The sequence below is a fragment of the Cyprinus carpio genome, chromosome B10 (assembly GCF_018340385.1).
Source record: "Cyprinus carpio isolate SPL01 chromosome B10, ASM1834038v1, whole genome shotgun sequence".
Taxonomy (NCBI): domain Eukaryota; kingdom Metazoa; phylum Chordata; class Actinopteri; order Cypriniformes; family Cyprinidae; genus Cyprinus; species Cyprinus carpio.
In genome coordinates this window covers 7,934,404-7,948,292 of record NC_056606.1, presented here as the reverse complement: position 1 = coordinate 7,948,292, position 13,889 = coordinate 7,934,404, and the positions used below count along the sequence as shown (strand labels likewise).

Genomic DNA, 13,889 nt, shown 5'->3' with positions numbered 1-13,889 from the left:
TGTCTTGGTAATAGCATTACCAAGCAAACAAATGAAAAAGCAGGCTAACATTTCAGGGAATCTAGTAGAAACTCTCTGGGGCTCATCTCTGCACTCAGCGCTCTGTTTGCGCTACCATAAAACTGCTGGACATCAGCCCAATGAGCTCTCCACGTGTCCGATAAAGATTCTTGAGGGAGCTATGCATTTCTCTCAGAGAAGCTTGCCAGACTTAGTCTGGGGACTGACTGAAGCTTAATGGAAAGGGCTGCATTAAGCATTTTCATTTGATTACAACAGAAGCTCATTCTTTCAGACAAATGTTTTTGCTTCACTGATATTCTTCATTTGCTCCGCACTGAGATGCCCTTTGGCTAAAACAGGGCCATTCTCTCAGAAATCACAGATAATTCTCGAAACAAGATAATACTCTGACAGCCGACATTTGTTCCGAAATGAATCTATTTGTAATCGGATTAGGAAGGATGCTGGTCCACCTTGGCGAACCGGCGGCTGTAGAGGGCCATGACTTTGGGGTCAGGACACTCCAGTTTCTTGATGATCTCAAAGCTCTGGTTGAGTTGGGTGAAGACGTCCACCACCGAACATGAGAAGAGAGCATGCTCTGATGTCTGCTGGAACTGTAAAGGAGACAGAAGCACGTTATTTAAAAGCCATTTCCATTCAGATTTGTGTCAGGACAGGTCAGGTCACCTTTACTTATATACTGTAGTACAATTACTGGACACTTTTCATGACTATCCCTCATTATGTAGGTATGAGGATAATGTTTTATATATATATAAAATAAATTTGCTGAAAATTTACTCACCCTCTGGTTATCCAAGATTTAGATGAGTTTGTTTCCTCATCAGAACAGGTTTGGGAAAATTTAGCATTACGCATTACATCACTTGTTCACCTATGGATCCTCTGCAGTGAATGGGTGCCGTCAGAATGAGAGTCTAAACAGCTGATAAAAACATCACAATAATCCACACCACTCCAGTCCATCAGTTAACATCTTGTGAAGCGAAAAGCTGCATGTTTATAGGAAACAAACCCTTCATTAATTTTTTTTTAACTTAAACTGTCCCTCTTCTTGTGTCTTTGGACTGTTTTCACTTGTAAACAGTGCTTTATCTGTGCATATTGCTCTCCTGATTCAGACGAGAACTTTTTCACTAGGAAAAGCAAATCTATGAATAGAGCACTTGTATTTTAGCTAGAAGCAACAGTTTGAAGTTGAAAACGTTTAGATGATTTATTATATCACAAAAAACAGACATCCACTTCAAAATAACAACATGAGTGGTGACTGGATTACTTTTGATTACAAATAAATATCTATATTGTTTTTATCAGCTGTTTGGACTCTCATTCTGATGGCACCCATTCACAGCAGAGGAATCACTGGTGAACAAGTGATGTAATGCTAAATTTCTCCATATCTGTTCATATTAGGAAATAAATTAATTTCCATATTGGATGGCTTGAGGGTGAGTAAACTGTCAGTAAATGTATATTGGTTTTTTTTCATGACCTATTCCTTTAACAAGCAGGAAGAAACTAATTTTTGCACAGATTACCCAAAATTAATATAATTGCTCTTGAGAAACTTGCAAATGGCAAAACTTTTAGACTGTAAAACAGTTTTGAAAAACAAAATGACCAGTTTGTGGCCACAAGAGCATCATAAAGGCCAAGAAACACTTCTGTGATGAGAAAGTGTGAAAGATAACAGGCTATTAGAGGGGAATTGCACTGAAAAACATCTTACTCCGTCTTTTTTATCTCTCTCCAGGGCTCCATGCATGAACTCCATGGACACATCCTCGTTCTCATCCAGCCACTGCAGCACAAACTGCTGGAACCACCTGGAAAAGGCAAGACATAATGTGAACAAACAACAATAAAATACGTTTTTACTTCTGAATGTGTTGAAGAGCTCACTCACGTGGGGTATTCGGGCACAACTCCCTTGAAAGCTGGCAGGTCCTTCACGTATTCATTATACAGCCATTTGACCTTGAAGTGCAGGTTCATGTAGTCTGCGCTCTTACACAGCCGGTGTTTTTCATGTTCTGTGGAATAAGAACATGTGAATATGAACAACACCTGGTGGTTAAACAAAAAATCATCTCCAATAAACCCAATCAATAAACCAAATTGGTACTGACCTTCCATGGCGTACTTCATATCCTGAGAGAACTGATTCCACATGACCTCCGCACTCAACTTTCCCACATTCAGCTCCTGAGGAAACCTGTAGAGAAACAGGAACAAAGTGTCACTTGATGGCAGGATGGTAGAGTTGGATACAACGTATGCATTCAGGTTTGTGTGCACACTTACTGGTTTAGGACTGGTGTATAGGCGTTACGGTCCTCCTCAATGATGGACACTATCAGTGTAATGAGTTTGGGCCAGAAATCTAAGTTCTTGATGCTTGGGCCCTGATCTTCTGGGGTGCACTCCTCCTTATGCTGAGCAAAAAAAGAAAAAAAGAAAACATAAATCATTTGCTTGATTCACTGTAAAATAATTAATTATAATTAATGTTTTAACTACTTCTATATATTTAAATTCAAATTATCATTTGAATTACATATACATTCTAAATTGGTATTTTAAATGATCAAAAATTTACATTTTGAAGGTGACATTTGATATTTAATGTTCAAACAGTGCTTTATTATTAACCTAACTTTACAATTTAAAAAATAAAATTGAGTTTTGTTAATTGTAATAAAGCCGAATTCATATAAAAAGACAAATATTACATGAAATAAAAAAAGAAAAAGAGAAATGAAATGAAAAGAAAAGAAAAAGAAAAGAAAAGAAAAGAAAAAAAAAGAAAACGAAAAGAAAAGAAAAGAAAAGAAAAAAAAAAAAAAAAAAGAAGAAAAAGAAATTGAGAAATTATGCATTGGCAAATATCTGAATTAAAATAAGTACTAATACAAAAAAAAGCTAAAAACATATTGATAAAATATTTAATGAAAACTATAAATAATAAAAGTGACACAAGAACATGAGAAAAATACTAAAATTAAAATGAAAATTTAAATAATATATAAAATATTGAAAAAACAAAAGCTAATTCAAAATATTTATAAATACTATAATTATTATAATCATTATAATAGTAATAATTAATAGTAATAAATAGAGAGTAATAATAAATACAATTATAATAGTGTAAGTCATTCATTGTTTTTCTCTCATGAAAAGTGTGAACACTGTGGGGGAAAAAACATTTTTTTTTGTTTTTTTTTACACTCAAGTAGGGCATTTTGTAAAAAGATGATGAACGGTGTGTTTAAGCATCCTCAACAGCCCAGCAGAGCAACAGTAGTGTTAGTCTGGGGGTGGGCTGTTTTTGCAACACTGTTTGGTGAAGCTTCTGGCCCAGAGATGACACACTTCCGCTTTAAATTTTGTGTGAATACAAAGCATTAGGGGTGTACGATAAATATCGGCCGATAATTAATGTGCATCTCGTTAGTAAAGCCGGTTATCTAATCAGTTGTTAACTGACAAGCTGATAATGAAGGTGGATTTGCGCAGCTTGCCAGTTAATAACGCTCTGTGTAGTAACAGCTGCTCTATGTGAAATCACGCACCTGATGGAATTTACAGCTGATTAGAGAACCGGCTTTACTGATGAGATGCACATTAATTATCGGCCAATATTTATCGTGCACCCCTACAAAGCATTACAGTCATGAATGCTGGATGGTAAAAGAGCGCTTGTCTAACCGTGTCTCCGATCTGAGGATACTGGCGACTGTACAGCTCTTGACAGTTGTTGAAGATGTAGTCATACGTGGAGTTGAGGCAGGCTTTGACACAGTCTCGCACAACCTGACTAGCTCTCGGGGGACTCTGCAGTTCCTGGACCTGTCCAGAGGGAGACAGTAGACAGTATAAATGAAGGACAAAATAAGCACTGATGGAATACATGGACTGAGGATTGAAACGGATTCAATTTTTTTCCTTCTTGACCTTCATTCTGAAGAAGGTGATGCTGGTCAGGAGGTCCACAGTAGATTTGAGGTCCTGTAAACGCTCCTTACTGCTTGCAGGGAAGTTGTTCTGAAAAAGAGAAAAGTCACTGAGAATCACCAATGTAAGCTCTAAAATGAAAATTAAGAAAAATAAACTGTTCATGCCACCAACACTCACTCGATACATTGAGAGGTCAATGCGCAGGGAATTGTGCAGCTGATCCAACAGCTTGACAAACCTTTCTTTCTGCAAGATGAGAAAAATTAAGCAAGATTTTTAGTCATCCAGGACACTGACTGGAAATATTTAGCTAATGCATCTGGACACATACTGTACATATATAGTGCACAAGGCCTATAGACAAATATGAAGATATATTATGGTGCTTTTTGGTCTTTTTTAGAGATTGATAACATTAATCAAAATCCAATTTTTGTTGTCATTCAGACTGAGCAACATGAGCTTGAGTAAGTAATGATTTTGAGTGTTATGTTCCAATCCATAATGGTGATACTGAATCAAGAATCCCATGGTGCTGTACTTATAGCTGGCCGGTCAATACAAGACAAAAAAACTGCCACAATAGACACCTCCATTTTCAAAAAGGTCTTTCGATTTTGCACTATTTCCTGATTGAGGACCCAAACATGTTCACTGGTTTAGTACTGACACATTGAAACTATGTCTACTATTTAAGTCCTTACGTGAAAAGTCATCTCAATTACAAAAATGCAGAAATGCCACAAAAAATAGGATTTTCTGTGCTACTTTTCAGTAACTTTATCTTCCGTACTTCTTCCATTTACAGAGCTTTAGGGTTCACATATGATCAGAAGTTCTGAATATTAAAAGCATTTTCAGTGATTTTAGTTTTATGACAGCATTTTGTTTTACATTTAAACATGCTTATTCTTTGCAAAAGTTACCATAATTAACGACTTGGCATATAAAAAATAAATTAAAATAAAATAAAATAAAATAAAATAAAACCTTGTTCATGTTTTTTATTTGAAAACAGCAGACGATTTGAACAGACCTTTAGAATAACCTAGATATATATGTGTTCTTTACAGTCTGCATATTGTGTGATATTTGAACATACCCCGAAGTTGGATGCAGCAAATCTATCGCTAGCGGAGACATTGGTGGATGCAGTGGTGTGGGCGTAGTAGGCGTTGATGTTGGCCAGCAGGGTGCTCATCACAGCAGGGACCCCGGGACACATATACTTAGACGAGAGACATGCAAAGTGCCTGTATGCACAAAGAGGAGGAAGATGCAGAGGATAAAAGTGCTTCAATTCAAACACATCCACTATATATCCACTCTGTGAAAAAGACAATCACTCTATTCCAAAACCTATCTAGGCAGCATTTACAGTCCTGACACAAAAGCGGTTTCAAAAGCGTGTTCATACTAAAAGGATCATATTCTCTTCAAAAATGCAGTCTTTAGATCATTTTGAAAGCAGCATCGAAATTATTCTTTTAATCCCAGAATGCACTGCAACATGCTCAAATCCTGTAGTGTGTTCCAAATGGGTCACTGATAAGCAGTTATTTTAGCATGACTAATATTATATTGATATTATAGTTTTTGTTAATATTTTGAATGTATCTTTACATTTTAAATTTTCAGTAATTTTGTCTGTTTCTGTAATTTTTATTAGTTTTTGTTGTTGTTGTCACATATTAACTATACAAAAATGAAAATGTTGCCTTGGAAACCAGCTTCAGTTTTTTAATATTTTATTTCAGTTAAAGTTTACTTTACTTCAAGTAATACTTTTTTTATGGTTTAAGTTTCAGTTTCTAGTAAACAGAGCAAAACAGTTTGCACAGGGCAAAATAAATCAATCAAAACAAAATATGAACTGAGATGAGCTCTACACTTTTGCCTCTCACTCCGTGGCAATGGCTCTCTACAAAAGGTCTGTCTGAGAGGTGCCTAGTTAAATCACTGCTGATTGGCTGGCTAGATGGATCTGTCATTGCTCCAACTGGCCTTGTGGCCCATTCGGTGTGAGATATGGTCGCTGCGTGTGCTTTGTTTGAGTGATGTGCTCCGTTAATGAGCATCTCCTCACACTCCTGAAGCCTGATCGAGACTGACTCACACTCAAGCCATTAACAAGCACAGACATGAACAGCACTCGGGAGTTCATTTCTTTACTGCCCTTGCTAGTCAAGATCCAGCTGCTGCCATGGAGAAGACTACATTTATTCATCCCTAGCTCACCTTCACTGATTGGCAAAGTTATTATAGTGGGGCTGTAGTTTTTTTAGATGCTAAAAACTTGCCATAATATCTTGTCGTGTGCCATTGCTTCAGACGATTATCAGGTAAACGGACTTATAATGTGTGCTAAAGCTCACAACCTTTCTCAAGTTTATACGTAAAAAGCACATTAAATCTGTTCATCATATGAAGCAATCATATCTCTTCACAAAACTTGGATTAAACTGCTTGATTCCTTTGGATTCATTTTACGATGCTTTAATGCCCTTTTCGGATTTTCAAAGTTTTAGTTAACTGAACTTTTAATGGAGGGACATACACCTATCAGGTTACATCAAAAATATCTTAATTTGTGTTTCGAAGAAGTCTTTTGGGTTTGGAATGACATGAGGATGAGTAAATGATTACAGTTTTCATTTTTGGGTGAATCATCCCTTCAAGTTAACCATAATTGATGACCACAATATGAAATATAAAATAAGTGATGATTTGATAACTGATTAAATTATTACAGAAAAAGGCTTTTTATATTTTCCCTCAGTAATGGATGAGCTGATTAAATTAATATAGCATTAAAGAATAGTTCACCAAAAAACAAAAATCTGCTTAAAAAGAGTTTGTTTCTTCATCGGAACAGATTTGGAAAATTGTAGCATTACATCACTTGCTTACCAATGGGTCCTCTGCATGGCCAAAACAGGAGTCCACAATCCATAATAACACTCCCTTCACAAAGAGATTAATTGATTGTCTGGAGTGGTGTGGATTACTTGTGGATTATTGTGATGTTTTTATCAGCTGTTTGGACTCTCATTCTGACAGCAACCATTCACTGCAGAGGATCCAAATCTTGGTAAACAAGTCTTGTAATGTTACAATCTGTTCTAATAAAGTAATAAAGTGATCTGCATCATGCATCGTGTTTAGAAGAGAAAGATGGAATTAGAAATTAAGAAAAAATAATTGAAAAATCAGTAAGAATGCAGCAAAGAAAAACAGATGGCTTAGTGGACGGAATGAAGATATATGAAGACAACTGACGGTAGTATGGAGGGTGGACAAATACATACGTCATGGCCTGGTAGATGGATTCAATCCCATAGCGCATTGCAAATTCATCCACTATTTCTTGTGGCACATCGTCAAAGTACACTTTCCAGGCATCATCGCCACGGGCTTCTGGGATTTTCACCACACCCTGACCGAGGACATCTGTGATGTGATGAAAGAGGTTCTACAAGAAAGAACAAAGACTAAATATTAGTGACTAAAAGACCAACATCCACTGACTGATAATGAGAGATCTGTGCATGGTTAATGCAGACACTGGTAGTCTGTGAGCTGGTTGTGTTGCTCTACCTCATGTAGACAGGTGTACTGGATATGGTAGGGGGCCACTTTCTCTTCACCCTTAATTTCCACACTGATCTGAAGACGGATGGCACCAGAAACAGCAGACTTGTCCGTTCTTTTCTCTGTGGGGTGAGATACGTATGTAGAATAATTACTATATGTGCAGACATATTTAACCCAAGGGAACAGTGCAGTAAAAATAACTGCTCAGGGTTAGATAGGATCTGAATGCATTTGTTTGTGTGTGTGTGTGTGTGTGTGTGTGTGTGTGTGCCCACAATAAAACTACCTTGCCAAAGCACTCTCTTGAGTGGTGATTGCCAAGGGAATTGTTTCATTCACTTGATAATTTCAGGTATAATAAAGAATAATGAATAGGTTGGCCATTCACATAGGCTATATTGAGAACTACAAATTTGGATTTAGTCATGTGCATTTCATTTCTACATAATGTTGGTGGAAGGATGCAGTTGTTTCAGAGCAGATATCGGAACCGAACGTCATGAAAATCATTTGGTTATAATAGTTTAAACTAGTGCTAGTTAGACACAACCGGTTCTAACTAAATTTGAATAATCTGATGTTTTTAGACTATGTTCTTGGACTTGATTTTATAAAACTGCATTAACAAAATTATTTAAAAAACTAATAAAAATTTCTGCTATCCTTCAATTATCAAAATAAGTTTAATTAACAATAACAACACTATAGCAAACAATTTGGTGCATAAATACAGATCGTGTTGTAACAGGGTTTGTACTTACAGACAATTTACAATCAGAATGTTTATTATTTTCATATTTGATATTCAGCTTTTCTCTCTCCAAACTGAAAAATACTTAGGAGGTTTTTTTTAATAGAAACACTGGGTTCTTCTTTCCCTAACCATTTCCCCTGACAGGCAAATTATTGGGATAATTTATATGTGTCGGCTAAGTGGTGAATTTCTGACTGGAGTGGGCTACATAATAATCAAGGAGGATATCTGCTTCGAAGGAGGGATGGAAAGAAAGAGAGAAAGAGAGAGAGAGCAAGAGAGAGAGAGAAAGAGAGAGAGAGCAAGAGAGAGAGAGAGAGAGAGAGGATGATACGGGTGAGAAACAGACAAGAGGACATGAAGCTAAATTACTACAATTGAGAATAATTGTTACAGCAGATGTGGTGGACAGAGATTCAAAGGAAAAACAATCAGAACAGTAGAAGGGACTGTACAGATGAGGAAAACAGAAATGAGAGAATAAACAAAGGTTAGATTACATCAGAATAATAATGAAATGTGAAAAAAGCAAGAGTGAGAGATAGAAACAGAATTTGGAACAGTGGATTTCATGGTTGGGACGTCCTGGAGGCCTCTGGGCCACTGCACACTGGTGTAATTGGGCGAGAAGGGACGTGCTGTCAGGTTGGGAGACATGGGTAATGGAGTATACACACAAATCTTAGATGCATGGGCCACGTCCCACTTACAGAGAGGTGGTCTACACCATTCATCATCATGAGCAAGTCCCACAATTCAGTATAGTGGTGTTTCTTGTACTACAAAGAACTAAAATACACTTGCATGATGTCAGGAGACTGTCAAACCAGATACTAATATTAACAAAGGAAACTGACATTATACGGACTAGAGCAGCTTGAACATTTCTCAAAATTTCTTCAGAAGATATAAACTCATAAGAGTTCAGAGAGTAAATCTTGACAGAATATATTTTTTTTTTGGGTGGGGGGGTGAACTTTCCCTACAACAAGTATACAAGTCAATGTGAATGTTTTGTGCTTTGTAAGTGCCTTGGGTTTAATATTTTAGCAACAAAATAACCTCTTTCCTTTTATAGAGAAGTCAAAGCACGCAGAGAGGTTTTCCACAAAGGACCAAACACATTAAAAAGATGCATCCATCCACAATGACAGCACACAGTGTCGTCTGAGGAGATGCTTTGCTCTTACGGCTAGTTTACACTGACACAACAAACACCAGCCTATACCAAATTTTGTTGGATCAGTGTAAACTTTTCAATGGTTTCATTCCAACATTCTGAATCCAACAGCCAACTTTAATATGACTGAAATGCTGCCGGTTGTTGGCACAGTGAAGTCAAGCTCCTGCATATCCTGCACTTCCCTGAACTTCTACATTATTGCAGAGAGATCAGGACAAGGTGCAGCCTATACACTAAAGCATAATGTTGAAAAAAAAAATACAAATAAAAATAAGGACATACAAAGCACCAGTTGAGGGCTTACCAAGGTTGTACCAGACGTCCATTTCTCCACTCAGTGTGCGAACCTCAATGATGCTTTGGCCCAAGAAGTCATCAGATTCTCTCTTTAAACGCTGCTTTACTCGTGATTTTATGTCGTCATCTTCATCCCAAACACGAACTTTGATGCGATCAGAGGAGTTGTGGCATTCACTGGAAGACAACACACATCTTTACAATCTGTGTTAAAGATCAGAAACTATGTGTTTGATTTTGTAGGCTGTGCCCTCCAGAGATTGCATTTGTTCTACTATTATTCCTTGTGAGTCGTAAACTATTCAAAAAAAGTATTCTCTAAAAAGTGACAAAAGTGAAAGTGACGTGACATACAGCCAAGTATGGTGACCCATACTCGGAATTCGTGCTCTGCTTTTAACCCATCCAAAGTGCACACACACACAGCAGTGAACACACACACACACACACACAGTGAACACACACCCGGAGCAGTGGGCAGCCATTTTTTGCTGCGGCGCCCGGGGAGCGGTTGGGGGTTCGGTGCATTGTTCAAGGGCACTTCAGTCTTGGCATTGGAGGTGGGAGAGAGCGCTGTACATTCACTCCCCCCACCTACAATTCCTGCCGGCCCGAGACTCGAACTCGCAACCCTTGGTTTGCAAGTCCGACACTCTAACCGTTAGGCCACGACTTCCCCGGAGAGGAAATTGTACTATTATTCCTTGTGAGTCGTAAACTATTCAAAAAAAGTATTCTCCGTTTTGGAGAGAATCACATACGTAAACAATGTATGCAACATATGTACGTGGATACGTTGTTTACACTCAGATCAAAGTGTAAACAACATAAACAGCATATCCACGTACGGTGCTGCTGACACAGAACAGCATACATTGTTTACATATGTGATACTCTCCAAAATGGTGTTATAGGGTGGCACAGAGGAGACAAATTGTTGAATAAAGTCGTTATTTTTGTTATCTTTTGCACAAAAAGTATTCTCGTAGCATTGTAAAATTATGCTGGAACCACTGATGTCACATGGATTATTTTAACGATGTCCTTACTACATTTCTGGATCGTGTAAGGATCCTTGCTGTCTATGGAGAATCAGAAAGCTCTCGGAATGCATCAAAAATATCTTAATTTGAACGAAGGTCTTACAGGTTTGAAATGCCATGAGGGCAATTAATTAATGACAATTTAAATTTTTGGGTGAACTAACCCTTTAATTAGTGTTCCATGATGAAAGGTCACACGGGTTTGGAACGACATTAGGGTAAGTAATATATGACAGAATTTTCATTATTGGGTGAAAATAATACCGGACTGAATAATATTAAAAACAGGCCAGTGGCTCAACCACAGCCTGTTCACTCAGACAAGTTTATTCCACTACTGAAAAGAGACTGGATCAAAAACTGGGTGACACACATTCTGAGTAAGTGAGCCTAGGGCAACAAAGGAACAAAGAGTGACACTACAATCAAAGAGATGGTCTATGATTGGTCGAATTATACTTACAAATGAAACTTTTCCTCCCAGACAGGATTGAGGTTGCCGTAGATCGTCTTGGTCCTCTTTTTGGTTTTACCCACCTGGACAGTCACGTAGGGGTCACTGGAACCGGTCTTATCTTTAGCCTGCAGTCCTTGAGCACAGACAACTATAACCAAGACAGATAAGAAGACAGGAAGTCATCAAGGCATAGAAGAGAATTTTCATCGTGCATCATTCATAAATGAATTTTAGAATGATTTTTAAATTGCTGCATTTAAATAGAGTAAAAATGGAATGACATTTCCAGAAAAATGGCAATGTAAATGATCAGTTTTTGAACCTGTGATGGTGATCTTGGCTGACCACTTGGACGTTCCATCCAGGACACTCTGCTTGATGGTCTTCATCTGCTGAGCATGGATAGCCTTGCTGACCACAAACACATCTCGGATGACCTCAAAGATCTCAGGCTTGTTCCTCTCACGGATCTTCATGCGATCCTTCATGGCCATTATGATGTTCTGAGTGCGGTCCTCTGCACCATGTTTGGAGCTCTTTTCAGCCGCACCTGAATTAAAAAGAGTTAACGATGGTTAACAACATTTTTATTTGTGGAAACTGGATTAATGACACTGTAAATAAAATGCAAACAAAAAAAAGTCAACAAATAAAAAAAAACTACAATATTTCAAAATAATACAAAAAAAATAATTATAGATATGTATGATAGTAGGATAAAAAATGTAATACATTAAATATAATACTTATGGATTTGCTTTAATTACTTTTTAAAAAAAATTGACAATTAAAGCACTTGAATGTTCCATTTGAAAAAAATCCTCTCTGTCAAAACACCCTAAAAAAAACAACAACTGTAAAATATGGTAAGCTCATAAATCCAATAAACACCCTGTCTTATAAAATATGTGTGTGATGATTATTTTACGGTGAGCATCACTTCTAAATCATTTTCTTATTTTGGCTAATGGACCTGTCAACAAGGAAGACGTCACTGAAGGAAATTCTATTTGGGTAAATGAGTTCAACAGGGCAGATGTCTAATATTGAAGGAAATGTAAAAAATAATGTCATCTTCTAAACGACTCACTGTCTGACTTAGAGTTAAAGCACCAGTAGCCCAGGCTGTGTCTGAACCACACAAATGTGGCCTTCTCGTGCAGCAGATGAAGGTAGGAAGCTGTCAAGCAAGTCTTTTGGTTCAGACATAGAACAGGTGCTCATACTTACGCTGCAGGCAGTCTGCATTCAGCAGCTCCTGACACTTCTCGTGACATTTGACCCCGCACTCCGTGCAGCGCATGCCCTGCCGCGCAATGCCCCAAAGAAGCCCCTCACACTCGTAACAGTAGGTGGGCGTTGTGGCCGTCCATACCTCAAAGTTGTGAGGTGTTGTACAAGAAATGGGGTAGATTAAAGCTTGCAGCGTTTTCTTATACACATGGTTCTTCTGTAGAAGTTAAAAAGTAAAAGTAATCAAATATTTATTCAGAAAATACTTATTTTAATAAAGTCAGAAACAGACAGAAGTTAAACTAACCAGTTCCTCATCTTTTATGGAGGAGCGCGAGGCCATCGCCGATGCAATGCCAGCCTTCCTGGCTTGGACCAGAGACTATCATACAAAGAATAAATGTTAGAACAGTGCAAACCAATAGAAAATCTCTTAAAACACTCCTGGTAAAATAGTAGCAGAAACCAAGTGGAATCCAGATGTCAAAAATAAACATCTAAGGCAAAGAGCAAAAACACGGAACTTCAAAACTGGGGGTGATGACTATGGGATTCCCAGAAATCAAAGGGGGAACCAATGTCTGTGCGGTAAGGGGATGAGGGGTTAATAAAGAAACCAAACAATTACGGATAAGCCTAGGTATGAACAGAAGCATCTAAAACACCCTGTTAAATAGAATCAAACAACCCGCTTTAAAACAGCCCTTTGAAAGTGATGTTGGAGGAAAAGTCAAACTAATAAATCTAAACCAGTGGAAAGAACCTTTTTTTTGCTAGCTTGCTTATATAGTATATCAAGTAAGATTGAAATGGTTTGCAAATACGTTCATTAAAGTATAAAATATTTTTTATTGTAATATCATAATCCATATATTTATGGTATTTTATGGTATTTCACTGTAACAGCCTACTTTTTGCAATATAATGTTCTCTGTGTATTTGCAAACTATTACAGCAATACTGATCCTGTGGATGCAGAAATATCTTGATATACACAAAAAAAAGTAGGTTCAGTCATACAGGTTATTCTCAAAACTTACCATAGCCTGACCATGCAGAGTGAATGCATTCAAAAGAGTTGTAGAGGTTTAATTTTATGTGTTTCATGGGGAGGAGAGAGATCAGAGAGTTGTTTTACTTCACTTCATATTTTTCGTAGTCAGAATTTAAAGTTATAATGGTCGTTGTTTATTGATTATGAAACTTAAAACTGCTCATATTCTGACGTTTTTGTCTGAACCAGATTTTTCAACTTATATTGTCTTTAGCTAATGTTATAAGATTGAACAAGTAATATTTTAGCAAGATTTGGAATGATGTTGTTCCTTCTGGATAACA

At 37.3% G+C, this 13,889-nt stretch overlaps 2 protein-coding genes across 3 annotated transcripts in view; one reads left to right on the top strand and one right to left on the bottom strand.

The window, feature by feature from the left end:
* The window catches only part of LOC109054485 (cytosolic purine 5'-nucleotidase), a 595,585-nt gene that overhangs the window by 307,131 nt on the left and 274,565 nt on the right, over nt 1-13,889 (top strand). The gene's annotated exons all lie outside the window — the stretch shown is intronic.
* LOC109067047 (protein unc-13 homolog B-like) overlaps nt 1-13,889 on the bottom strand; it is a 36,131-nt gene that overhangs the window by 18,191 nt on the left and 4,051 nt on the right. Inside the window, 16 exon segments of the mRNA XM_042731950.1 lie at nt 477-620; nt 1,760-1,856; nt 1,937-2,063; nt 2,160-2,245; nt 2,335-2,465; nt 3,742-3,882; nt 3,988-4,077; nt 4,168-4,236; nt 5,093-5,243; nt 7,299-7,462; nt 7,588-7,703; nt 9,826-9,995; nt 11,325-11,466; nt 11,641-11,868; nt 12,549-12,768; nt 12,859-12,933. Coding sequence (XP_042587884.1) covers nt 477-620; nt 1,760-1,856; nt 1,937-2,063; nt 2,160-2,245; nt 2,335-2,465; nt 3,742-3,882; nt 3,988-4,077; nt 4,168-4,236; nt 5,093-5,243; nt 7,299-7,462; nt 7,588-7,703; nt 9,826-9,995; nt 11,325-11,466; nt 11,641-11,868; nt 12,549-12,768; nt 12,859-12,933 — 2,151 coding nt within the window.